The 26,930-nt window shown below is 52.3% G+C and overlaps 3 protein-coding genes across 7 annotated transcripts in view; 1 reads left to right on the top strand and 2 right to left on the bottom strand.

Annotated features, from left to right (window-relative positions):
• Positions 1-155: 155 nt before the first annotated feature.
• On the top strand, positions 156-4,182 carry TARBP2 (TARBP2 subunit of RISC loading complex). 3 transcript variants are annotated; one of them, XM_004583165.2, is made up of 9 exons: positions 156-386; positions 934-1,103; positions 1,588-1,690; positions 2,079-2,174; positions 2,576-2,648; positions 2,863-2,980; positions 3,146-3,273; positions 3,490-3,691; positions 3,807-4,182. In XM_004583165.2, exons 1-9 carry the CDS (start codon positions 334-336, stop codon positions 3,962-3,964), a joined length of 1,101 nt encoding a protein of 366 aa, XP_004583222.2. In that variant the 5' UTR covers positions 156-333; the 3' UTR covers positions 3,965-4,182. The 3 variants fall into 3 exon arrangements, with proteins under 3 accessions (XP_004583222.2, XP_058529257.1, XP_058529258.1); XM_058673274.1 differs by lacking the exon at positions 156-386 and adding an exon at positions 492-640; XM_058673275.1 differs by lacking the exon at positions 156-386 and having other exon boundaries at positions 1,030-1,103; positions 2,096-2,174.
• Positions 4,183-4,530: 348 nt separating this feature from the next.
• NPFF (neuropeptide FF-amide peptide precursor) lies at positions 4,531-5,782 on the bottom strand. Its single transcript, XM_012926301.2, has 3 exons — positions 5,117-5,782; positions 4,768-4,889; positions 4,531-4,658 (listed from the first exon to the last, which is right to left on the bottom strand). The coding sequence occupies exons 1-3, from the start codon at positions 5,222-5,224 to the stop codon at positions 4,541-4,543; spliced, it is 348 nt and encodes a 115-aa protein (XP_012781755.1). The 5' UTR covers positions 5,225-5,782; the 3' UTR covers positions 4,531-4,540.
• Positions 5,783-12,526: 6,744 nt separating this feature from the next.
• LOC101530922 (cyclic AMP-dependent transcription factor ATF-7) overlaps positions 12,527-26,930 on the bottom strand; it is a 97,265-nt gene continuing 82,861 nt past the window's right edge. For 2 of the 3 annotated variants that reach the window (XM_036492307.2, XM_058673273.1), the window contains 7 exons: positions 25,677-25,834; positions 24,601-24,700; positions 23,962-24,075; positions 23,210-23,362; positions 19,701-19,898; positions 17,239-17,347; positions 12,527-13,376 (listed from right to left, as the gene is read on the bottom strand). In XM_036492307.2, coding sequence (XP_036348200.1) covers positions 13,159-13,376; positions 17,239-17,347; positions 19,701-19,898; positions 23,210-23,362; positions 23,962-24,075; positions 24,601-24,700; positions 25,677-25,834 — 1,050 coding nt within the window. In that variant the 3' untranslated portion in view covers positions 12,527-13,158. Of the gene's footprint in view, positions 13,380-17,238; positions 17,348-19,700; positions 19,899-23,209; positions 23,363-23,961; positions 24,076-24,600; positions 24,701-25,676; positions 25,835-26,930 lie in introns of all 3 variants that reach the window. The other variant, XM_058673272.1, reaches the window with a different exon arrangement.

Genomic DNA, 26,930 nt, shown 5'->3' with positions numbered 1-26,930 from the left:
ACGTCCACGGCTTCACCACAGCCAGAACGCACGTCCACGGCTAGGACGGGCCAGGAAGCCAGCGGGCTTCGGCAGGACGGCGGAAGCCACGCCCCGCCCACGAGGTCCGCCCCTCCCACAAGGCTGTGCGGCGTCCGGCCGCGCGGGGGCTTGTGGGGCCGATGGCGACGCCCGGCCCGGGGTGGGCGGGGGACGGCGGCTCCCAGCGTGCCCCGCGGCGGGCCCTGCCGGCCGCGACTCCGGGCTCGGCCCAGGCCCTAGCTCGTCGGCGGGCGTCCTGGGGCGCGCGTGGAGGCTGCAGTCACGGTGGCGCCCGCGGGGACGGAGGAGGGAATGAGTGAGGAGGAGCAGGGCTCCGGCACTGTCGCGGGCTGCGGGCTGCCCAGGTGAGCCGCCACCCCGGGGAAGCCGGCGGGGCGGACCGCGTGCGGGCGGCGCGGCGCCGGGGAGCGGCGCGGCCCCAGCATGCACCTGGCCGCAGGCTTTTCCCGGCAGGCACCGGGGGAGTGGGCAGTGGTTTCCCGGCATGCATCGGGGGGTGGTGGTCACCGCTTCCACCCCTAAGTAGTTTTGACGTTGGCCCTGTTCCCAGGCTGCACTGGAGCACTGGGCTTCATGCCCCCCACCTTCAGGGCACTGGGTGGGTACTGGGTTCCCGGCCTGCCTTGTGTCGGGCGGTGAGGGGGTCTGCACTTCCAACCTGCATCGTGCCACCCCCACCTGCCCGGGGTAGTGGACACTGCTCTCCCAGCCTGCACCTCACCACCAACGACCTAGCCAGTGGATGTTAGACTCCTGTGCACCCGCAGCCCCCCGGGCTCGTACCCCTTTCTGTGTCCACCCCCACCGTCTGCCCAGGTCTGGTCTGGCGGTGCACGGCCAGGTGGGTGCAGAGAGGGGAGGTGTGATGTGGGTCTGTACCCCTGCCCTCAGTATAGAGCAAATGCTGGCCGCCAACCCGGGCAAGACCCCCATCAGCCTGCTGCAGGAGTATGGGACCAGAATAGGGAAGACGCCCGTGTACGACCTGCTCAAAGCCGAGGGCCAAGCCCACCAGCCTAATTTCACCTTTCGGGTCACCGTTGGCGACACCAGCTGCACTGGTGAGGAAGGCTGGGGTGCTGCAGGCGCAGGGACTGTGTCCCCCACATCCCCCTGGGGAGAACAGGACTCTGGGTGGGTGGGGTGTCAGGTCGGACATGGGGGCAGTGGAAGAGCAGGCAGGACAGAGTCCCAGCTGGCTTGGCAGGCTGTGGAGGGCCTGGGGCCCTGGGTCCACAGACACGGGCTCACTCCGGGCACGGCGGTGGGTTAGTATCTGCCCGTTTGTTGAGCGTCTTAGGAGGGGCAGTACGGGGCTGGGACCCCATCTGTGTCTTTATTGAGGGGAAAGAACCTGCTTTGCTGGGCTAGGGGAGGACAGAGTCAGGCTTTTCCTGCTTAAAGGGTAGGCTCAGCTGTCTGGCCTGGCCAAGTTCTAACTCCATCCAGCAGGTGTGGGTGGGAGGTTGAGGCTGCCCAGAGTGTCCCTGGGATGCTAGGTGGTCCTCTTGTCCCTCCAAGTGATACCTACCCCCAACTTCCCAGGTCAGGGCCCCAGCAAGAAGGCAGCCAAGCACAGAGCGGCTGAGGTGGCCCTCAAACACCTCAAAGGGGGGAACATGCTGGAGCCGCCCGTGGAGGACAGCAGGTGAGGGACGGGTGGGCATGCTCTCCTAGGAGCCCTGTTGTCAGGGACCACAACCCGGCCAGCCTCGACCCGGGTGGGTGCGTGCGTGGGTGGGGGGCTTCTGGGGCTGGAGAATGGCTGGCGCCTCTGGGTGATGGCTCTAGCCTGGAGCCTGGGTCTGTGCTGGGGAGCTCTGCCCCAGACACGCTGCCTCTGCCTGCACAGCCTCCTGGGCACTCACTTTCCTGAGCGCCAACCCTCTCCACTTCTTTGATCCAGTGATGGGCAACAATGGATCCTGGGAAGGAGAGCTGCCAGGCCGAGCCTCCCAGGCCTGGCTCAGTTGGGCAGGGCCCGTGTGCCCCCAACACAGGGGTGTGACCCTAGGGCCCCCCTTCCCCTTGGGAAGTTCTCTCTCTCCCCTAGACTCCGCACTGCCTGAGGACGCTCCGGTCCTTACTGCAGCAGCCATGACTGCTCCTGTTCCATCCACTGGCCTCACCAGGTAGTCCTCTCTGATGCCTCGAGGTGGGGAGGGAGGGGTCCTGGTGACCCCTAGCCTCTGGTCCCCGGCTGGTCAGAGTTATGAATACAGACAAGCTGGGGGTGGAGGAGCTTCATGTAACCCTGGGGGGGATTTTCTACTGCCCCAAGGGGTTTGCAGGCCCCATTTTCTCCCAGATGGTGCTCCTGGGCAATCAGGTGTGTGGCTGGCCCCTTGCCCAGTGTCCCCGTCTGAACTGAGACGGCCCTGGGACCCAGAGGGTGGCCTCCCTTGGGTGGGTGGGAAGGGAGGGAAGGAAGCAGAGGTGGAGGCCGACGGGCCATCTGGTGGGGAGCAGGGAGCTGGCCCTGTGGGCACCTGGGAAAGGACCACCGGCTTACCCCTGTGCCTTTCTCCTTCAGGAGCTCTCCTATGGAGATGCAGCCCTCCGTGTCCCCCCAGCAGTCAGAGTGCAACCCCGTGGGGGCTCTGCAGGTGTGCCCAGTCTCATCTGCCCTGGAAGCAAGGCCATGAGGGGAGGTGGTGTGATGTGTGTAGCAGGGAGAGGGTATGGGAGGGGCTGGGCCCTGCACTGCTCCCTTTTCTGGGACCCCAGCCTTCCTGTTCCTGAGGCAGGTAGGGGGGTGGTGGTGCTGTCTTTGGGGAGTTGTCTGGCTTAGCCTCATGGCCCCCATGCCTCCCTGCGAAGGAACTGGTGGTGCAGAAGGGCTGGCGGCTGCCCGAGTACACAGTGACCCAGGAGTCTGGGCCCGCCCATCGTAAGGAGTTCACCATGACCTGCCGAGTGGAACGGTTCATTGAGATCGGTAATGGGGTTCCCGCAGCCCCCAGCCTTACTCTGTGGTGCCCCAGCTCTCTTTTCGAATGATACCTCACCCCCCAGGGAAAGACCCTTAATGCCAGCTTGGGCTGGGTATGGGCACAGGGGGGCTCTGGGCACCCACACGCAGGAGCCCTGTCCCCTCCCACAGGCAGTGGCACTTCGAAGAAACTGGCCAAGCGTAATGCAGCAGCCAAAATGCTTTTCCGCGTGCACACTGTGCCCCTGGACGCGCGAGATGGCAACGAGGCAGAGCCCGATGACGACCATTTCTCCCTCGTGAGTAGCTGGCACAACACCCAGCAGCCTCCCTGGCTCCCAGGCCAGCTGTGGCCCCGCTGCTGACCCCTACACCTCATAGCCAAACCCTGCAGCTCTTCAGGGTTAGGAAGGCTGGCACGAGGAATGAGCTGGAGCCAGCTCTCTTCCTGCACACTGGGCGCCCCACCCTTGGCTTGCACCTGCCTCAAACCTCCCCTGCCTCAACCTTACCAGGGTGCTGGCTCCCGCCTGGACGGACTTCGCAGCCGTGGGCCCGGCTGCACCTGGGATTCCCTGCGGAATTCCATGGGCGACAAGATCCTGTCCCTGCGCAGCTGCTCCCTGGGCTCGCTGGGTGCCCTGGGCCCCACCTGCTGCAGCATCCTCAGTGAGCTGTCGGAGGAGCAGGCCTTCCATGTCAGCTACCTGGATATCGGTATGCCGAGCCATCCCGGGGAGCTGGGGCATGCCGGGCGGGAGGCTAGTGATCTGGGCAAACCCCGCCCTGACCAGCATCGCCTCCTCCCTGTCCCTACTCTCTTGGCCTCCAGAGGAGCTGAGCCTGAGTGGGCTCTGCCAGTGCCTGGTGGAGTTGTCCACGCAGCCAGCTACCGTGTGTCATGGCTCTGCAACCACCAGGGAGGCAGCCCGGGGTGATGCTGCCCGCCGGGCTCTGCAGTACCTCAAGATCATGGCGGGCAGCAAGTAGAGCCCTAGCTGGACTCACGGATGCATACCCCTGTGTTCCCTGGGCCCACGCCCCGGCCCCCTCGAGAGGCGCCCTCTCTACCTCGGACACAGACTGCCTGCCTCGAGGCTGGGGGACATGGGGCTGGGACCCCACTCTTGTCCTGCAGCCGGGAACGAAGCCCAGAAGCTGGGCTTGTGCTGGAGGCCAAATAAATGTGCTGCTCCTTGGCGTCCTGAGCCCTGCTGTGTCTGCTCCAGTGCAGCGGGCATGCCAGAGGGCATATGTGCTGCTTGTCCCCCTGGCCCAGTCTTAGCTGCTCTGGTTTCCAGCCCCTTCTCCACACAGTCTCAGTTCACTCTCCCTGGCATGCTCGCCTTTGGGAAGCCTGCCAGCTGCGAGACTAGCTTGTGCAGATGGAAGGTCAGATACAAGCGCGTGCATTTCTTTCTCTCTCTCTCTCTCTCTCTCTCTCTCACACACACACACACACACACACACAGGTTCGGCAGCTGGACAGCTTTATTGTGGGGGACACAGGGCATCTTAATGTGTGAGCCCGAAACGCAGACACCTCCTTGTGGCAAGACCCATTTGTCATTTCTTCCCAAAGCGCTGGGGTGTGGCCAGGCTCCAGAACTGGGAACCTGGTCCCTGGCCCCCTCGGGGACGCAGCCGTTGGTTGTTCCATGGTCCCCCGGTGTTTCTGCCAAACCTTGGGAGAGATTCACCCTGGCGTGAGGCCCTGCCCTTCCCATCTCCTCTGTCCCTGTCCTTGTCACTCCCAGCCCCTGCCATGCGTGGGTCCTTCCTTTCAGGCTCACCTCTGGGGCTGGAACTGGAAGGCTGGGCTCCGGCCCTGTCTCTCCATGGCCTCCAGCAGGGAGCGCAGGAGGGACCCGGTGCTGTGGGTGTCCTGCACTGCCCGGGCCCCACTGTCTTCTTCCTGGGCAGAGGGGTATGGAGTGGGAAGGGAGCGAGCTGCACAGCCACCCCGGGCTCCAGGGAGGGGATAGCATCCAGGCGCAACAAGCAGGGAGCTGAGGACCCGTTTTCTTAGCTGTGAGGACACAGCAAAGACCCCCCCAGCAGCCAGAGCATGTCCGAACCTAGGGCAGAAAGCTCGGCCAAGGCTGGGGAGGATGGTGACATGGGGCCAGGGTCTCAGCTTACCACAAAGAGCTCATTTCCGTCCCAGTCCCTTGGTCCTTCGCTGTGGCCCCAGCCGCTCAGCAGCAGCAGAAGCAGTAGCATGACCATGGCTGCTCGCCTGGAATCCATGCCACCCGCTGCCTCGGCAGGGCTTCACCCCACCGCCTCTTATACCTGCTGTCCCCCTGCCCCCCACCCTCAGCAGCAGCCCGAGGGGCTGTCTGTAGACAGGGATGGAAATGCAGGGTTCCATTAAGAGTCACCTGGGACACCCCTCTCAGGGCCTCTGGAGGGACTTCCTGCTCTCAGCTCCCACCCCCAGCCCCTAAGCCTGGAGTTGCAGACTTTATTAGATGCATAAATCCTGTCTCAAGAGCTCAAGACACATCATGAATTGCAGACACTCTGTCACAGCCAGGCCCTGGGGGGCCTTGTAAGAACCCCCAATCCCTCAACAGGTTGGAGAATGTCAATTTATCACCTCTCTTCTGGACTTGAACCAGAAAGCACAGGCAAGAAGGAGCTGGCTGCCACTACCCAGGGCAAGAGCAGAATTCAGGTCAGGGTTGGCCAGGGGACAGGTGGGCAATGGGTCTCCCTAGGGCCTATTCCCTCCCTGCTTGGAAGCTTCAAACGGCAGTGTCCCCACCCTGAGATCTGCCTACAGGAGGGAGCAAGGGGTGACTTCAGACCTTTGTGGGTGCAGCCACCCTCCACAGCTAGGGCGCTGCTGCCATCTTGTGGCCACTGCTCTGTACTGCCAGGCGCCTGCCCGGTTCCTTTCCCGGTTCCTCCAACCTGAATGGTGAGGCAGGGTGGAGAGGTCCCAAGGCACAAGTGTGACACTATAGGGCTGCACCACCCTCTGTCCCATCTGCCTGTGGTCACTGCTGCTTTCTCCTGGCCCTGGCTCATGCATTTTGGAGTAGGGAAGCAACTTACTGCAGAGTAAACATTTGCCTGAGCAGTGGAGACACCCAAGTCCTGTATCAGGGGGTCCGAGTTTGAGCCCTGGCTTCACTCCTAATTCCAACTTCTTACTAGTATGCACTCTGGAAGGGAGCAGGTGGTGGCCGAAGTCTTTGCATCCTTGCCACCTATGTGAAGGCCTGGGTTGAGCTGCTGGCTTCTGGTTTTGGCCTGGCTCATGCCAGCATTGCTTGCATTTGGAGGAGTGAACCAGCAGTTGGCACCTTGGTCTGTGTGTGTCTTTCTCTCTGCCTCTCAATAAATTAAATATCAAATAAAGAACCCTGTGTTAAGAACAGTAGTTTCCCTGCTTCCTTCTAACCCTGGTTCCCACAATGGATGGGCACCGTGACAGAAAGAAAGCCTTCAACCCATCCATGGACCAGCTCTCCATGTCTCTGCATTTAAGTGTTTCCTCTCCCAAGACATGGGGACATTACAAAGGATGACTTTGCAGGGTGAGCGTCTCCTGGGATGACGTTTGTTACTCATTCGGCACTGGACAGGGCTGAGTGAATGGCAGCTGCACAGCCCACGCCTGGGGAACTCACCAGCTCTGGAGCCTGTCTTCCGCACGTGCACCTTCCACATCCTCGTAGCTTCTGCCAGGGCTCTTGGTCCGTTAAGTCTTTCATCTCTTTTACGTATAAAAAAGCCCTTCTCAAGTCTGAAGATGGAGTTCATTGCTTCCCTCCCCTCCTTTAAAGCAAAGCATCTAGGAACCAACTAGATATGGAGATCTGTACAGGCTTTGGGCAGTTGTAGGCAGCTCGCACCTTTCCTAAGCTCTGTCCCATATTTGGTCTCAGTCCCAACAGACGTCATCCTATATTGCAGCTATTGCTTCTTTCAGGGAAGCATCAAGTCTGTGGGTGACAGTTTGTTGTTGGGGGAAGTGGCCTCCACGTCACATGGGCGTCCCTGTCGTAACAAGGGGTGGCCTGGTTTGGTAGCCTAGTGGCTATAAAGTCCTTCCCCTCCACATGCCAGCATGCCATATGGGCACTAGTTTGTATCTTGGCTGCTCTACTTCCCATCCGGCAGTCAAGAATGGCCCAAAGCCTTGGGACCCTGCAGCCACATGGGAGACCTGGAAGAAGCTCCTGGTTCCAGGTTTCAAATCTGCTCAGCTCCAGCTGTTGCAGCCACTTATGGAGTGAACCAGCAAGAGGAAGAGTTTTCTCTTGGTCTCCCCTCTCTGTAAATCTGTCTTTCCAAAACAAAACAAAAAATAACAACAAAAAAAATCTTAAAAACAAAACCCAAAGCAACCACTCCCATCCCTAGAGGCGGCTGTGAACACAGACCCCAACCCAGACTGCCTGCTCTTCCACCTGGCACAGAGTGAGCAAATGGGCAAGCACTTGGTGCTGGCAACCTGCTGCTTCAGGCCAGCATGGCTCAGATTACCACCGGCAAGCGGGCCTGAGCTAGTCTGCTTCAGAGGAGCTGGGCTGGGGAGACAGGCCTCTTCCATGCTGAGAAGTTGGCCAGGCCTAACCATTCTAACTCATACTTGCACTGGCTTGCTTTCTGAGTTATACTCACGTTGCCTCAACTTCCCTGTCTTGGTTTCAGTTCTTGTAGCAACTTCCTTTCTTTCCTTCCACCACTGGCCTGCCCGCTTTCTGGGGGCAGATCTCTCTCCCTAACAACCAGTTGCCATCAGCTAGCTAAGTTGCCTCAGTCCCACTGGGAAAGCATGGGGGTGCAGGCTTGTTCTGTCAGGTAGTTCACTGGCCTATTGTTCTCAGACAGCCACAGATGCAAGAGCGACTTCCCAACACCTGTGCCCTATCCTTTGCACATGCTCTGCCTGGGAACTCATACAGACCCCACCTCTGCTTCCAGACCCACCTCCTGCCCCTTACCACCAAGGGCTTCACTTCTGTGTCTGTGCCTTCCCAGTCATGCTGGAAACTTCTTGTAAGTGTTGAGCAGGGGGGAGGGAAGGGATTACAAGCGCTGATAGGTCACTGGCCTCAGTTGCTCCCCCATTCTCAGACACATCACACGTTAAGTTCTCTGTGAGCACTCCTTGCCCAGGGTCTGGTCCCTTGCCTTTCGTCTTGCCGTATTTTAAGGAAATCATTCTCCTTCCCTAGACTCTGTCTTCCCAGTATGAGAAGTAAGAGCAAGGGAGTGAAGATCACACATGGAAAGTCCCTGAGTTCCCAGAGCCATGGATGGCGTGCCTTGTGGATGGGAGCAGAGAAGCATCAGACGTTAAATAGTTCTCTCGATAGTTTAATGTTATATTTGCAGCATAAATAAGGCACAATATATGTCAGGAGAGGGGGAAAGGCATGGCTGGGGGTAACTGCTAAATGGCAGGGGGAGGGCGGGACAGTCAGGATGAAGAGCAAAGCCCCTGCCTCGGCCCGTCCCAGGAGATCGTGAGAGCCTGCTCACAGGGGTCATGCTGGATGGGGTGGCAGGGAAGGGCAGAGACGGTTTGTAACAAAACAGCCTGTAGCATTGTGTCCTCCCACCCATCAAAGCCTACCCTGGACTGTGCAGAGCCAGCGCCAGGGTGAGTTCCTTGGGGAGATGGAGAGGTGTTGCTACATGTCAAAAATATATAGCTGAACAGAGATATAATCATAGATACACACTGCTGCTTCTCAGCAGACTCTACGTGGGGATGCCGCAACCTCCGCCCTCAGGTCGGAGCCTCTCCCCTCCCTGCCCAGAAGGTGTGTGTGTGGGAAGGGACAGCTAATGCACCGGCTGGTCCTTAATGAGACAAGCAAGTGCGGTGACCAGTCTACAGGGTGAGACAGGACACCTCTGTCCACAAAGATGCAGGTGCAAGTTCTAGGAGGAAGACCAACCTAACTTCTGAGATGAGTGATGTGGTGGCGGTGAGGGGGACTGAATGGGAGTAGAGGAAGGGACTGGAAGAAGTGGAAAACTCTGTCATTGATTGATTGATTAGGCAGAGGATGGTATTTAAAAGGTCCTTAACACCCTGTTAAGGAATTCCCAGCTTGCCCTTAAGGCACTGCTTCTCCAACTTTAGTGTGCACTGGACTCATCTGGAGTGCTTGGCCAAAACGCCTGGAGTTCCTGAGGCAACAGTTCTGGAATGGGCCCGGGGAAGGTGTGTTTCCAGCACATGCCCAGGCAACAGTGATTCGGAGTGTAAAAATCATTCAAACTGGTGCTCACGGCTGCCTCCGGCCAGCACATGGCCGCCAGCAGCTGATGCTGGCGAGGCCTCCCTCCTGCCCCCATTACAGAAACCACACGAGCCCTGGCAGTAACAGGACAAAGCTGTTGTTTCTGCAGTGGACTGAGGCTGCCTCACCCGCCCTGCTCTCCCCTGCCTTTCCTCATCCTGGAGGAAGACTTGACCATAGAGACACCACATCCCCAGGGCAGAGGGCGCCAATGGGGTCTGCAGCGACCGCTGGCTTCTCACCTGGGTGGGGGTGGGGATTTACCTTCATATGCACATGCAAGCAGAAACATGGAAGCTTCAGTTCATTATGATGAGAGGGATATTTAGGGCTGTGGGAGGCTGCGGTGCAGTGGGGTCCCCTCATCTGCCTTGGGATCCTCACCTGTTCCGCTCCTGCCATGACCTGATCCTGCCTAACACAAGCAGAAAAAGCACAAAATAGGCCTGTGTGGAGGAGCTAGAATTGGCGCCTAGGCGGATTGGTTATGGAGTCAAAGAACAGAAGAAATGGTATCTTTCCTTCCTGCCAAACAACATACAGCATTAATGGGAGACCATGACTTCTGGATAGGCAGGAAGTTAGGAGAGACGAGATTTCTGGTGGGTCACACTGTCTCGGAGGGCTAGCACCTGGAAGGAGCCTGTTGGGGTGGGGAAGCAGGGAGCCTCCCTGCTCCTCAGAGAGGGAGATGGTTCAACACGCGCAGCTGGGCACAGCACTCCAGCTACAGCACGGGCAGTGCTGGGGGCAGTGACTGGAGAAGGGAGCCAGGAACAAGCAGCCAGGCCAAGGGCGGTGAGACCAGTTCTTGTCACTGACACCTATACTCTACACAGCCAAGCACAGCGGCAGAGCGTTGGCAGCTGGATCTGGGGGCACAGTCAACAGGGGGAGATAGGTGTACACCTGCTGTGCCTCCCGACAGCACAGGCGCCTCTAGGCTTTTTAAACCAATTCTAACCCAGCTTTTAAGGGAAAAAGGAGAGTGCAAACCAGAAGGCGTGGCTCTGACACCTTGTGCCGGCTATGTCTCTGGAAGCGGGCGAGGAGAGGGCCTCCATCCTGTCCCCACTCCCAGCTCCTTCCTGTAGGCCCCTGGGAGCTGCGCAGGCTTCAGGCTATTCAATTCTGGCCCACATGAGTCCAGAAGACCAAGGAGAGGTGTGAGTGGCTACAGGGCTGGCAGCAGTAACAAGGTCTGAGAGCAGCTTCGGGGGAGCAACAGTTCGCCTTCCTGGAGGAGGGGAAAGGGAAGGAGACCCCCTCAGGGAGCTGCATGGCTCTGGTCCTGTCCCTGGACCCCGCATTCCATTGCCATGGTTCTGGCAGTGCCCCTTGCTTGGGTGCCCAAACTACCTTCCATGGATGAAAACGAACCAAGGACTCAAGAGAAGTGGACCTTGGAGCTGAGGGACTAAACAGACCTTTCTTGTAAGTTTGCTGTCTAACACTAGCAGAATGTGCGATGTTCTGACCCGCTGACTCTTAATTTTAAAAACAGTTGACTGATGGGGGATAGAGAAATAGTCCAGGGTCTTCGGGAGGCTCCTTAGGAGTCATAAACTCAATCAAGCTTTTAGGCAAGGCTGCCGGTGGGAAATCCAGACAATAACAAAGGAAGCGAAAACTAAGGCAGGATAAAATCCCAGGCAGCTTCCATCAGATGGAAAAGCCCTGAGCCCAGGCCTGGCTGTGGGTGTTCACGGACAAGTGCACACCCTGCAGGTGGCAACCTGCCTGTGACAGTCTGCCACGCATTTGTTAGTCTGATGACCTTGGGGGCTGTTCTTGTAGAGGCCCTGTGGGCAGAGGATGAGCTGTGGGTAGCTTGTTCTGCATCGGCTCTGAAAGGCAGGAAGGGGGACCTGGAAGCAAAGTCACCCAACACAATCACCTATTTCTCACTCGGAAATGGGAAGCGCATCACTTAGAATGTTTTCTCATTCTCCTACAGCCAATTCTGGAAGATGTAGTAAGAAGGAAGCTGGCAGGTCTTTGAGGCGGAGGTAGGAGAGATGGAGAAAATATTCATGACCCGGGCAGATGGCAGAAGGTGGCTCTGGGACAACTGGAAGGATTTCATGGTGAAGGGCTATTAAAGCTGACCTCTCTTAGCCACAGGCCTCTGGCTGGAGTGCTTTTGATGGCCATGGAAAAATCGCATAGTTAGAGCCCAGGGAAGGCCAGCGGTCCTAATGAAGGAGAAAGAAGAGAAGAAGCAATGAGCTTCTCTCTTCGTGACACAACTCTTCAAGGTGACAGTGACTGAGAGGCAGTCGTAAGTTTCCCGAGGCAGGCCACGCCCTGGGCTCCTCTGCGGAGCCCTGTGCAGCTTTGGCTGCTCTGCTTTTGATCCAGCTCCCTACTCATGCGTCTGGGGAGGCTAGTGGAGGAAGGCCCAGATACTTAGGCCCCTGGCACCAATGTGGGAGACCTGAAGATAGTTCTTGGCTTATGGCTTTGGCCTGGCCCAGCTCTGGCTATTGTAGCCTTCTGGGGAGTGAGCCAGCAGATGGAAGATCTCTGTTTCTCTCTGTCATTCTACCTCTCAAATAAATAAAAATACACTGGGAAAAAAAAGAAGAAAGAAAACTCACTCAGGACCTTGGCTATCATGCTGAGAGTCCTGGAGAAGAACTACATTTAGGGGGCAGAGAGCAGAACTGAGTGCAAGAGACCGACAGTGTAGGATCAGGAAGAGCCAGCTGCCAGGCTAGGCACCTAGTAAGACAGCAGTCCCAGAGGTGATTGGCACTTCTCTTTAGAAGAGAAGGCAGATGTGTGAGTCTGAGGTGGTGGAAGAACTGGGGACTGCAAGAGTCCCTTAAATGTCAGCCTCCATGAGGGCTGCACCTGACCCATTTAGTTACAGCAGCAGCAGGCAGGTGGGGTGTGCGCAGGGCAAGGAGGGAGAGGTGGGAGCTGAAAGATGACCAATGAGGGCAGCATGCATGCTTTGGGTGGTGACCTTGAATCAATGAGTGTGGGACTCTGATGGAGCTTTGAGCTCCGTTGTCCCTGGCTGCCCCTGGATTTCATCTGAAGGAGGGTGAAGGGGAGAGGGGATCAGACAGATCCTGGGCTCTTTCCGCTTTTGCCACCAGGCAGTATCTTTTAAGGCCACAAGATGAGGTTGCCAAGGCTTAGTGGTCTTTTGACTCCGTCACTAGCCTTGGTAAAGTCAAGAGACAAAACGAGGTACCCAGATAGCTCTGGAAATAGATGAAAAGGAACTAGAACTCTTGGGTTTCTTTCTTTTCTTTTTTCTTTGGTGGCGGGCAGGGGGAAGGAATAAAGCTTCTGGAAGAGCTGGAAAAGATGGCTACCTCATACATCAGAGGTGACCTTGCATTCTCTGCAGGTAGATGCTCTAGCCAGAATGCAGGAAGGGGAGACAGGGTAAATAAGCAGCTGCTAGGAGACAAAGTCCTGAGTCCATGGGGAGGCAGGGGCTGGGCAGTGGGCAGTGAGCCATCAGATTTAGCCTCCGACTAGCAGGAAGTAGCACACTGGGAAGGAACAGCTAACAGCCATGGCTTAGAGACAAGGGAACTGAGAAAACCACCCGACCTACAACTGTAAGGGTTAGTGTTAAAAGAGACAGGTATACGTGCATGGGGCGGGCAACTGTCCAGACCATCTGGAAAGGCCTTTGGCTGTGGGTACATCAGGAACCTCACGCTGGGGGGATGAGCTATGTGGCTCTGGGGCTGGGAAGCCCCAGTACAGGTGTCAGACAGACATGACCATGCGGCGGAAGAGAAAAGCCCACCTCTGTCCATACTCACAACACACAACGTTTCCCCCCTTAAGGCCACGTCAGAGGCAGACGGGAGGTGGTAAGATGACATCTCTCTTGGCTCTTGGGCGGGCAAGCTCTGGCCGAGTACCTCTCCACCAGGGGAGGCATCATCTGCCTGCAGACTGGGACTGTGGGGTCATGATCACATGCGACTGCATGGGCATGCTCAGTTCTGTCCTTTGGCTGGCCATCTGAGTGAGGACTGAGGTGGCCACGGCTTCGGCAGCGGAGCGGACACTGAGGCCGTTGCTGGGGGCTGTGGCTGAGCTGTGCTGGATCACAGGGGCTGGAGACCCCGTCGGCTCTGAGCTTTCTTTGGGGCTTTCTGCTGGGCAGGAAGGCAAAGAGCAGAGAGCAGACGGTTAGAGAGCATGGTGGGCAAAGGGGCAGGCCTGCCTGTTCTAAAGGAGCCCCTGAGAAACTCATCTGTTCTATGAACCCTGGCTTCTAAACTGTGGGTTAGAGAATGGGAAGTGGGGAGAAGGGAAGTAAAACCCAGGCTACAGTCAGCTCCATCCCTCCCCATCAAGGGAACCCTCTGCATCTGAAGGATGGAGGCTTGGCATCCGTGTGTGGTTCACTGCCCCTGCTGGGAACCCATTTTTTCTCATTCATATATTCAAAGATAAGTTTAAACTGAGTCTCGTTTTTGTGATCTTCTCAGATTAATTCCCACATTAATTCCCACGGGGGCAGAAGACAAGCCTGATAAGGCTCAAGCTACAGTCACAGGATGTTCTAAACATCCAGTCCTTGGTCAAAGTTCGGTTAATATGTAATACCACAAAGAAGATCCTCCCGGCAGACATCTGGCCAGTTATTCATGGTTGATAACATATTCTGGGCCTGCCGCAGTAGTTCAATTGGCTAACCCATATGGGCACCGGCTGGTGTCCTGGCTGCCCCACTTCCCATCTAGCTCCCTGCTAGTGGCCTAGGAAAGCAGTGGAGGATGGCAACCCTTGGGCCCCTATACGCATATGGGAGGGAGACCCAGAAGAAATTCCTGGCTGCTGGCTTCGAGTGACTCAGCTCCGGTTGTTGTGGCCACTTGGGGAGTGAACCAGGGATGGAAGATCTTTCTCTGTTTCTCCTCTCTTTTAATCTGCCTTTCCAATCAAAATAAATAAAAATCTTCAGAACAAAAACCTTTCCCATGATCTCTGCTACATCACAAGTGGAGTATAGTATTTTACCACTACACAAAAATCTAGACTGCACAAAGATAACTCCACGCCATGTTACTGAACCTCTTGTCACTTCTATTGCTGCCAAAATAGTCATGCGCGGAGTGAAGGCAAACCTTTAGAGTGGATTCCATTTCTGACCTCCTGATGAATGCTTGGGTCTTCTCTCAGGATTTAAATACTGCTGCCTCTGCAAACTTTCCTGTTACACTCAGGAAACTGCCTGTCCCACTCTCCATGCTTTCAGAGCATGGGCTCATTTATTCATCAGATGTGTGTTCAACGCCATCCAGGGGCCAGGCTCTGGGGTCTACAGCAAATAAAACGGGAGCCCTGTTTTCAGGGAGTTGCCAGTCCAGGGGCTCCCTGGCCACAGCTCCTTTTCTCAGAATTGGACACGATGTCTTACTTGTCTGTGGTAAGCATCCACCATAAGATCTACACCAGCTGGCAGGAACCAAACACCTTCTTACAACCAGTTGTAATGAATAAGTAGTTTAATGGGCTGACTGCTTGTCAGCGTCCCTGCAGGGACTGAGCGCTACACTGCTGTGTGGACTACATGCCGACTGAGCTCCTGTCTGCTTCAGTCTGTCCCTGGGAGCTGCAGCAGCTGGTCACTTCAGTGCCTTTTTGTCTAGGCTGACAGACCACGGCACTCAGCTGGTTTTCCTCTGTCCTCCCTGGCTTCCTCCCCATCTCTGTGGATTCTCTTTAGCCTGGATATGTTGCATGCTCAGTCCTGGGATGCCCTCTCTATTTCTAGCTATGCCCTCTCCCTTGGGGACTTGGTCCAGTTCCACAGATGTAAAAATGAATCCTTTAGCACTGCAGCCCTGGCCTTTCCTCTGACCTGTGCATGACAGATGAGCAGAAGCTTACTTGATATCTGCAGCTGCCAGTCTAACAATTCCTAAGGAAAGCTTCTCTCCAACCAATTCCTCTTTGGCTTTCCCTCAACTAATGACCATTCTTGTGGTTGCTGCAGCTGAAGACTTTGGTACATTTGAAAAAAAAGATTTTTTTTTCTCTCTCTCTTTTTTGTTTCCTCTCACATAAGCAGGGTGGACTGTCATCACACCCATCAGTCTAACTTCAAAACACGTCCTGAATGCAACCTCTTGCTACCACATCCACTGCCGCCATCCTAGTCCAAGGCTGTATTATTTCTATGGACTCCAAAGTGGGATGTCTGCCTCTTCCCCTTGTCCTCTTGCCCCCGCTGTCTCGAACAGACTGATCCTGTTTAAATCGAAGTCACATCGGTGGGCTCACTTCGCTGCTGAGAACCCCCTGTGGTCCACCCTGAGTGCAGAGTCAAAGCCAAGGCTTTGTGACTGAGACCCTGTGAGAAGTGCTCCTGCCCCCTCCCTGGCCTTGTGGCCAGCCCCCGCCTCCTGTGCGTGGAGCGTCCTGGGAGCACTCCCGCACTGGTCTTTGTGTTTGCTGTGTCTCCTGCCCACACAGATGCAGGGCTGGCTCGTTCACGTCTTTAGGTCTTTATTATTCAAATGCTACCTCATCTAAAATTTCAGTCCTTCTGCCAACATTTCATATTACCTTTCCCTGGTTTATTTTTTTTTTTTCTTCCAGCAGTTACTGTTATCCAACATACCGTATTTTACCTATTTGTCTTATTTATTGTCTGTCTCACCTACTAAAATATAAGCTCCTCAAGGGCAGGGGTTTAATCTAATATATTTGGCTTGCCAGCATGTAATATAGTGCCTGGCACAGAACAGGCACTCAATCAATATCTGCTTAATGAATGAATGTACCCTGAAGTACATATTAAAATTTAAATAGAGATGCTTAAAACTGGTCATGTGGTTACTCTTTCTATGGGAACACGTCTACGACATGATAAAGACAGCTAGTGGGAAAATAATTCAATATAACAAAATTTGATAGTCAACATTTCTGTGAATTTATTTAATTTTCAAAGGGAAACTGGCATTTATTAGCTTTTACTATCCATAAGCAAATTATTCACAGTAATTTCAACTTCAGAGCAGAGCTTGTCCTGAGCACAGCTCTGCAGCCATCTCTTTTTGGCATTCTTTTATTGTACTCATAGATTACAAGCTGAAATCAACATTAGTCTGTCATTAGAAAAGATAATGGACACCAGTAGGGGCAGGGGTTTAGCCTCAGGTTAAGGTGCTTGCATCCCATGTGGAAATGCCTGAATTCAACACGTATCTCTGGCTCCTGCTAATACAGGTTGGGGAAGTGGTGGTGACAGCTCCAGGAACTGGACTCCATCCACCAGCATGGCAGACCTGGATTGAGTTTCTGGCCCCGAGCCCAGGCCTGGCCCAGTCCTGAACACTTGCAGGCATTCGGGGGGGGTGAGTGTGGATAACGGCTTTTAGTCTACCGCCGCTTTGCCTCATAAATAAATAAATAAATAAACAAACAAACAAATAAGTAAAAAGCTGCCATTTAAATCTTTTCTAGGCCTACACATCGTCTCAGAACAAAAAACAACTGAATATATATCTTGGCTGTACCACTTTACTAGTCTTGTAACTTCAGGCAAGGAACCTGATGTGAGTGTAGTTTTCTCACATATAAAAGGAAGTGATATCAATTTCAAGAGAGAACTGAGAGGATGGTAGAGTGCCTAACACAAAATAGGCACCCAATTAATCACATTCCACTGATGATTTGGACTAGCACCCCATGGTGCTTAATCCACACGGGGCTGTGGCTGACTCCTTTCAGCTGTGGGTAGATGTAATCCCCAGGGAAAAGACTTGAGAGCTTCTTCTGCGTTCTCCTCGGCTCAACGCCTTCACCCCCACCATGCTGCAGAATCCAGGTAACTCTGTGTTGCGGATTTTGTTCCCTAAGGGCTACTCGTGTATCAGTCTGAGTCTCCAGAACATTCAGGACGGGTTATGACACTGCACACAATTGAGACAACGACTCGGTTCATGCACATATTGGCTGCCTGACTTGGCTTCAGTTGTGAAGTCAACCTAAACAGCAACTCACCTAAATAGCCTTGAGTCTTCTTCTGTAGTGCAGTGACTGGGCAGTCTTTATGAGCTAATAGTAGCTGTTTCAACTGAGCCACCTCGTTGCGTAGTAACGTGACTTCATTCTGAGGAGGGTGTTAGAAAAGAGTATCAAGAAAACTCATCCTCCATTCTTAGATCCCTGCTGGCTGTCCTGAGTGGAGACGGAAGGCTTCCTTGGTTGTCTTTCCTGAGGTGAAATAAGATACCGGTCCAGGACCCAGTGTAATAGCCTAGCGGCTAAGTCCTTGCCTTGCATGAGCTGGGATCCCATATGGATGCCAGTTCATGTCCTGGCGGACCTGCTTCCCATCCAGCTCCCTGCTTGTGGCCTGGGAAAGCAGTCGAAGAGGCCCCAGGCCGTGGGACCCTGCACCTGCGTGGGAGACCCGGAAGAGGCTATTTGCTCCTGGCTTTAGATCAGCTCAGCTCTGGCCGCTGTGGCAACTTGGGGAATGAATTAGTGGATAGAAGACCTTCTCTATCTCTCCTCTCTGTAAATATGCCTTTCAAATTAAAAAATAGATAAATCTTTAAAAACATAGTAAATAAGATTAACAAAAAACATGATTTTATGCAAAGTAACATTAGATATAGCCTTTGAGTAAGAAAAGCCTACTTTCAGGAATATGTTTAACAGTTCTACCTAAGTGTGTGCAATGTTCATGGCGGTGTTGCTGTTCTAGTAAAAAAATAATCAGAATCGGGCTCGGCAGCGTGGCCTAGTGGCTAAGGTCCTCGCCTTGATCCCATATGGCCGTTGGTTCTAATCCCGGCGGCTCCACTTCCTCTCTGTCTCTCCTCTCAGTGTATCTGACTTTGTAATAAAAAAATAAAATAAATCTTTAAAAAAAAAAAAAGAAGGAATGGGGGAAAACATTATTCTGATTATTTATTTTTCTTTTTTTCTTTTTTTAAAGATTTATTTTATTTTCATTACAAAGTCAGATATACTGAGAGGAGGAGAGAGAGAGAGGAAGTGGAGCTGCCGGGATTAGAACCAGCAGCCACATGGGATCAAGGCGAGGACCTTAGCCACTAGGCCACGCTGCCAAGCCCCGCCCAAATTCCTTCTAATTACCTACAGGATGACTACCACACAGCCACTAAAGTCCTATCCATGACTAAGGATACTGTTAGGGCTCCGTGTTGTGGCGCTGCAGGTTAAGCCAACACCTGTGATACTGGTATCTCATGGCAGTACTGGCTGCTTTACTGCTGATCCAGCTTCCTGCACCCGAGGAAGCAGCAGCAGATGACCCAAATGTATGGGCCCCTGCCACCCATGTGGGAGATATAGATGAAGCTCTTGGATTTGGGAAGGACCAGGTCGACTGTTGTCATTTGGGGAGAGAACTAGCAAATGGAAGATCTCTCTTGCTCTGTGTGTTTTGTGTGTGTTCGTGCTTGCCTCTCTCTATAACTCTCCCTTTTAAATAAATAAATCTTAAAAAGAGATGCTGGGCCTGGTGCAGTAGCCTAGTGGCTAAAATTCTCCCCCTGCATGTACCAGTTTCCCATATGAGCGCTGGTTTGTATCCCAGCTGCTCCACTTCCCATCCAGCTCCCTGCTTGTGGCCTGGGAAAGCAGTGGAGGATGACCCAAAGCCTTGGGACCTTGCACCCAGGTGGGAGACCTGGAAGAAGCTCTTGGCTCCTGGGGAATGAATCATCCTACGGAAGATCTTCCTCTCTGTCTCTCCTCCTCTCTGTACATCTGACTTTCCAATAAAAATAAATAAATATTTAAAAAGACAATGTTCTACTTGTGCTCATGATAACTTTTTTTCTTTCTTTCATTAAGTTGCATTATCTGAGGTCACACACTTTCTTTGAGTGTCCATGACCACTGACCCCAATGATGATTTAAGAGCACCCTGGGGTACTAAGTCACCCACAGATGACTCATTCTTTTCTTTTTTTAATGCAGAGTCAGATATACAGACAGAGAGGAAGATCTTCCATCAGATGATTCACTCCCCAAGTGACCACAATGGCCGGTGCTGCACCGATCCGAAGCCGGGAACCTGGAACCTCTTCAGGGTTTCCCACGCAGGTGCAGGGTCTCAAAGCTTTGGGCCGTCCTCGACTGCTTTCCTAGGCCACAAGAAGTCAGCTGGATGGGAAGTGGAGCTGCCGGGATTAGAACTGGTGCCCATATGGGATCCCGGGGCATTCAAGGAGAGGACTTTAGCCACCAGGCCATGCCGCTGGGCCCGGATGACTCATTCTTGTAGCAAATTTGAGGGTACAGGGCATCCTCACAATCCCCAGGGAATTGATTTCAATTCCAAGAGTTCAGATTCTTTCTAGACTGTCCGTGGCTTAACCCCTGTGTGTTCCACTAACTCAGTTATTATCTTCCTTTGGATGCACTGGTCCAACTTTTTCCTTCTTTCCAGACTCAGCAATCCCAATCACCATCCAGGACCCACTCACACTCAGCTGAATGTTCTGAGAAGTCAGCTCCTCTGCCTTCTTTTCTAGGGATGACACCCACAGCTTCCGCTTTTGGCGGCAGCGGGATGCAGCAGCCCGGTTGCGTTCCAAAAAGCGCTGTCGCCGCTCATCCGGGTCTTCATCCACTGTGCGCCGCCTTCGGCCTCCGGTACTAGGAGTGGGCTGGGCTGGTGAGACCTGAAGCCCAGAAAAGAGGAGTTACTTGATGGGAACATGAATCATTTCCAAATCAAGCCTGGCACCAGGTGACCAAGTAGCATCTGGGACAGGGATGTGCCAGCTGGCCTTTCACCGTGTCCTTGGGCTTCTCCTTGGAAGCCGTTCCTCCTGCTGCCCTGTTTCCCTGGGTCTTTCCAGTCCCATACTTAGGCAAACCACAGTTCCATTCTGGGACAGACAAAATGAATTGGTTTGACCCTCCACCTGTGGTGCCGGCATCTTATATGGATGCCAGTTTGAGTCCTGGCTGTTCCACTTCCAATCCAGCTTCCTGCTAACATACCTGGGAAAGCTGCAGAAGACGGCCCAACTCTTTGGGCCCCTGCACCCTTTTGAGAGACCTGGAGGTGGTTCTAGGCTCCTGGCTTTTGCAACTGGCCTAGCTTTGGCCACTGTGGTCATTCGGGGAGGGAAGAAGCTGATGATACAAGACCCTTCCCTCCCTATCTCCCCTCATTTTACTATAACTTTCTTTCAAGTAAAAATAAATGTCATAAAAAAACCTCTAGGATTGCTTTCTGTTTTTTTCAAGACAGACTTGTTTTTATTGGAAAGGCACATACACAGAGGGAAGGAGATACAGAAATATCTTCCATCTGCTGGTTCACTCCCCAAGTAGCTCATGGCCAATAGTGGAACTGATCTGAAGCCAGGAGCTTCTTATGGGTCTCCCACATGGGTGCAGGGTTCACGGCTGTGGGCCGTCCTTGACTGTTTTCCCAGGCCACAGGCAGGGAGCTGGATCTGTAGTGGAGCAGCCGGGAGACAAACCAATGCCCATATGGGATCCAGGTGTGTACAAGACGAGGACTTTAGCCACTAGGCTACCACGCTGGGTCTACTTTCTGTTTCTTAACAACAGGATGCCTGTGCCGTTGGCATCCCATATGGGTTCTGGTTCATGTCCTGGTTGCTCCACTTTCCATCCAGCTCCTTGCTTATAGCCTGAGAAGGCAGTGGAGGATGGCTCAAGTTCCTGGACCCTTGCCCCTGTGTGGCTGATCTGTTAGAAGCTCCTGGTTTCAGAATGGCTCTGCTCTGACCACTCTAGCCATTTGGGGAATGAAGCAGCAGGTGGAAGATCTTTCTGTCAATCCTTCTTTCTGTTAATCTGCCTTGCATTTATTTCACTACCAGGGAAACACGGGCTACTGCAGGGAGATATGGACTAGCATACTTTTTAAAATTTATAACCAGTTATCAGTTATCCTCAATATCTCTTGCTTGTTTCTAAAAAGATTTAAAAAAAAAAAGTGAATCAGATTGGTGATGGAGGACTGTCCTTCATGTTTAACCTTTAGGCTGCAGTCCCCTGTTCCTAATGCACTTCCGGATCATCTTTCCCTTCTGTCAGCTGGTACCCACTCAGCAAAGGCAGACCAATTTTACAGGAGCAGCCAAAATGAAACACAATGCAGGAAAGGAAGGTCAACCGTCTGCAAAAAAGAAACCATATGATGTAAAACGAAGCCAAAAGTAAATGCTTTTCTGGATTTGTATCTATTAGGGAAGATCTATGTTAGTGTCTCCCAAATGACAGCTCACATCAGTTTCATGAAAATAAACATGAGTTTATTAAAAAAAAAAAGAATATTATACTCTACTCCAGGCCCTATGGAATTATATCCTCCATTAATATAGACAATAAAGAATGATTTTATTATATCTTCTCTCCTGAAAGAAAAAAAAATAAATAAGAGAGGGAACCACAAACTCTGTTGAATGAACAAGTGGCTGTGGATCACTGCTTTTCACTACTAAGGGAACACACTTTCTTCAAGAAATTGACAATAATCCCTCTCTTGAGATTTTCAACGATCTCTTTGTCTTCTTTTGTAAACACTAATGCTTGAGAAGGAAGATGAAAGAAAGGAAAGGTTAGGTTCCTGTCTCTCATAGGCAGTTATGCAGAGAAAGACGGTAAAAAAAAAAAATACATGAAAGGCTGAGAAAGCAAGGAATGAGTGGTTGCTAAAGAAGAAGCCACATACTTTTCCCCCAAAAGGGAAAGCAACTCAGCTTGGGTGGTGGGCGGGGGCTTTTCCAGTGCCGGGACTGGCTTTGGAGCGGGTTACAAGACAATGAGTAGGTTGAGTTTCCAACAAGAAACCCCAAATGAAAGCTTGTGTTGTTGGCCAAGCTTTAAGGTAGCATATGGCCATGAAATGTTTGGACATGTGGAGCTAACTGATGAAGCAGGTGGTGGCATGCGGAAAAGAGAGGCTGGGCAAAGGAGGCAACTCCAGAAACCAATCTCAGGCCACTGTCACCTGTCCAGGGCAGACAATATGAAGACTAAGGACTATTCTATTTCCAAAAAAATCTTATTAAAACTGAGAGCTTCTTGAGAACAGAATTGGACAACTAAAAGGGATCCCTCTGGCTTTCAAAGACTTCTAATTTCTCTGTGATATAAAGGTATTGAATTGGCAATGAGAAGATGTGTTGCTTTGTTTTTAATGATTTATTTACTTATTTGAAAGTTAGTTATGGAGAAAGGGAGAGACATTCCGCTTGCTGTTTCCTCTCGGGGAGCTGGAAGCCATACCCCGGGCTGGGATGAAGCCAGGACCTTCACCCGGGATTCCTATATAGGTGCAGGGATTCAAGCACTTGGGCCATTTTCTGCTGCGTTTCCCAGGCCATCAGCAGAGAGCTGAATCTCAAGTGGAGTAGCCGGGGCATGGACTGACATCCACTTGGGATGCTGGCCAATGCTGTCAGTAGCTTTACCTGCTATACCACAATGCTGGTCCTGTTTTTAAAAAAATTTTTTTTAAATGAAGTCATCTTAATCCTATAATATTTCATTGTGTTAATAAAGAGTTATTATCTGGTTTTTGTTTTAAGTCTAATCAGGTAAGGTTTTTTTTGGGTAAGATTTAATAGGCAGGAAAGAGACCGAGGGAGCCTCCTTTTTTGAAAGCACAATGTGGCCTGAAGCAAAGTTCTGTCACATTCTAGAGGATTCTGCAGAGATATTAAACCATCATTCACATATGGAAAAAAACCAAAATGGATCCTTCTCCTCCCCCCCCCGCCAGGGTTCTACATTATTCAGTCTGTTTGCATGTAAGTCTGACACAAGGGTAGATGAAGAATGTGTGTTTTGCTGTCGCCAAGCTGTCAACAACAGCCAAAGGAGCAGGAAGTGCCTGGGAAGCTCAAATTCATTCTCGGATTTTCTGCCCTATGAAACACAGATATGACATAAAGAGTAACACAGGCTGGTGACGCAGCTGGGCCAGCTATCCAAAGCCCCTACTGACCTGTGGTTGGGCAGGGGATGGGGCATCAGGATGCTGCATGAGGATCTGGCTCTGCTCTGGACGGGCTGTCACCATGGTGCTGGCGGTATTCACCACCATGCCACAGCCACCATTGATGGAGGAGACTTGGTGAGTCAGGGTGGCTTTCAGTCTCTGCGGGAAAGGATAAGAAAGAAAAATAAAGGGTGAGGTTCTATTGAGGGGGAGGGTGGGCTCAGACTTTACTATTGACCTTACAGGTAGGTAAATTTCCATCCCAATTTTCCCTTAATAGAAGGATTAAAAGAAAATGTCAGAGCACGGGGGAGTGGGGGAGAGAAAGAAACAAGCACCTGGATCCCTAAAAAGTCGACTCTGCTCCCTGGCTGCTGTCCTGGGCCCAGTGGCGGGGTGGGGGCCGCTGAAGCTATGGCGCCTGGCTGATAGCTCTCTCCTGGCCTGGGGCCAGAGATGGTTACGCAGCTCTTCACCTCTTGGCCAGCTCCCCTGCCCACTCACCCACCCTCCATCTGTCAGCCTGGAACAAAAACTGTAAGTGTTCCATTCCAAACAATCTGTGCTGCCTCTTTTCACTGCCACGGTCTACGTGCCAGGATGGAAAGGTGGAGAGAGATGGGAGTTGTGAATCGGGGCCTTTTCTTTTCTAGACCTTGGGCCCTCAGAGGTTCTTTTGCTCAGCTCACTCAAAACAACTGGGCTGATACCACCTCTCTCAGAAAGCCCAACGTTACCCTGGGCTGGGAGATACTTACCATCTTTGCTTCTGATGGCATAGGGTGGCCAGAAGGAGAAATGGAACCACTGCTGTTAACTGGTGGGCCAGGGATACCAGGAATGTTGGGCACCATGGACACAGGTCTTGCCAGCTGGATCAACAGAAGGTTGGAAAACCCAGGAGGAGACATAATACTATTGGTGAGGCAACAGTTTTCCTAAAATGAAGTGCTTTTGAACTTGGCATGTCAGGGCCTGTTTTGTGCAACCCGCCTGTAGGGCATGCAGGGACAGCTTGGGAAATACCTTCCCCCATGGAGTACGACAGGGCAGGGAACCTGATTCTTCAGTGCTGGGATGAGAAGGGCTGGGGCTATACCTTGAGGAGAGTGGTGGGCAATTTGGGAGGTACCCTATAAAGCCAAGTGCAATGAACCAATCAGTGGGCTGGTAGAATCAGGTCCTAGACAGGAGCCAAATGTCCAGATGAGCCTTTGTCTAGTGTTCCATAGTGCTGGTCTGGCGGAGGTTAGTGAAGAGCTTGGGCAGGCTGCCATGCTCAATACTACAGACCAGGGCCTGCATTTCCCTGGGGCTCATGCGTGTTTATGACTGTTCAGGTGGAAGGGAGGGATCAGCATGCTGGTAGGGTTGGCTGCTCCAACTACACAGCTCACCGATATAACAGAAGGCATCTGTACCGGAGGCCCTGGCAGCACAGGCATGGTCTGTCCATTAGCAAGATGCATGACGAGAGGGAGGGAACCAGTGGGAGACCTAGAGAACACATCAAGCGAAATGTTCACTGGACCGACCTTTAGCCGATAGTTGTTGCTCCTGTAATTACTGCAGATTTCTCAGTTTTGTCTAGTTAGGGAAAGTACAAGGCAGCACTGTAAAAGCTTGACACCCTCTTGAATATGGGAAAAGCAGAGAATGGAACTTCATTTACCTTGCAGATGGAGAGAGAAATGGCAAAATCTGTATAGCTTGCAAACGAAGCAAACTCAGATGGTAGAATCAAATCCTGATTACTAATGATTTAGAACAACTCAACAAGCATCCCTGTAACTGCCATGTAGAAGCTCCGTTGAGCCAAAGTTGTCATTCTGTAAGCTGAATTATGACATACGCTGGCCAAATTCTCCTCTGTTACCTTCCATGGTTCGCTCTACCCTGCCCCCAAGCAGTTCCTTTTCTTTTTTCCTAGCAGGTGCATGGGTCAATAACCTCTAAGAAGCCAAATCCTTACGATAATTTCTTAACCCTTAGGTAACAGGGAAGAACATTTTAAGTCATCCCATTAGGAAATCTGCCTGGGTCAGCCCAGGACTGGAGACAAACAAATGAACTCAGAGGCAGCAAAGATCAAGAACCCTGATGGCCTAACAGGCACATTAGATTCAAAGAAAGCCCTCATGTGGTGGTGCCCAATAAACTAACAGAGCAAGGTCACAAATGAAATCTTTTTTCTCTGTGTGACTGCTACCATTATGAGGAAATTCCTAGAGCCTTAAGGATTTTCCTTAGATTGAAGAAGTATTAACTCCCCAAATTAAGGAAGGATTACCCTCCAGCCACTCTTTGCTTATGTACTTAGAAAAGTCAAAGAGATTCTGTTCCTGGAGGACAACTTGCCTTTGAGAGACAGACTCAGGGACTTGTTGCCCTTGGGAAGTCACAAACAGCTCCTATTTTAGCGAACACTTTAACAAAGTGCAAAGATTCAGGCTCCCCTCATCTCTTTACTTACCCCATTTGCCTGTTGGATGGTGGAGCCTGAGTGATGACAGAGGTTGGGGAGGGGAGGGTTGGATGAAGTGGATCATAGCCCAGATGGAGAGGCAGGGAGCCAGGACGTACGATGGTGGGTGTGGGGGTAGAGATCACCACAGGTTTGGGAGCAACCTCCTGAGAAGAAGAGACCAAGCAATCACACAATGCTGTAAGGGCTGCTCACAGGAAAACACAAGGCTGAGGAAATTGAGTATGAATTTATGGAAAGAGCACCACAGCCATTTCCACACATTATGCCCCAATTCTGTCATGACCAGAGACCTACACATCCTCCACCCACTGAGTTAACAACTCTTAGCCATCTCCACTTCAGGTGACTCACTATATAAGTGGGATGACAGTTTTGAAATCTCTGGAGAGGCAGTGTAAAACTACATCAATTCAGGGATTATTAAGGAAAAAAAATTTAGACTCTAGATACTTTCATTGCAAGCTCGATGGCTGGGTGTGCTCTGACTTACAGTGGGAAAAGGTAGGGAGGGAGGCTGGTGATGAGGCAACTCAGTCTCTCCTACAAAGGGGCCAAGGGGCCGGTGGCTTTTCTGCCTGTTGATTCTGGTGGAAGGTGAAGCTTATGACTATGCTCTGGGCTGAGGGTAGGTCAATCTGAAATTTAGAGGAAAGGACTGGAGGGAGAGGAGGGGGAGTGAGATCTGTGTCTGTGAATTATGTGAGGTTTGTTCACCTTACTCAAATCTAAAAAAAAAAAGGTTAAAAAATTAACTAGAAGTAATAAGAAAAGGGTTATAGGAACTTGGACAATGATCATATTGTAATAAAAGAGAGTGATTCTCACTACTAAACTGTTAGGCTCTTAGTCCAGCAATGGCCAGAAGCAGCTCTGAAAGCAGCTACAGTCTTGGGCTGGCAAGGTAGCCTAGTGACTAAAGTGCTCGCCTTGCATGTGCTGGGATCCCATATGAGCACCAGTTTGAATCCTGGTTGTTCTATTTCTCATCCAGCTACCTGCTTGTGGCCTGGGAAAGCAACTGAGGATGGCCCAAAACCTTGGGACCCTGCACCCACGTGGGAGACCCAGAAGAAGCTCCTGGCTCCTGGCTTTGGATTGGCTCTGCTCCAGCTGTTGTGCCACTTGGGGAGTGAGCCAGTGTGTGGAAGATCTTTCTGTCTCTCCTCTCTGTAAATCTGTCTTTCCAATAAAAATTAATAAATCTTGAGGGGTGGGGAGAATCCCAGTACCTATGAAACT

Source organism: Ochotona princeps, chromosome 15, assembly GCF_030435755.1.
Source record: "Ochotona princeps isolate mOchPri1 chromosome 15, mOchPri1.hap1, whole genome shotgun sequence".
Classification (NCBI taxonomy): Eukaryota; Metazoa; Chordata; class Mammalia; order Lagomorpha; family Ochotonidae; genus Ochotona; species Ochotona princeps.
This window is presented reverse-complemented; position numbering and strand designations above follow the sequence as displayed.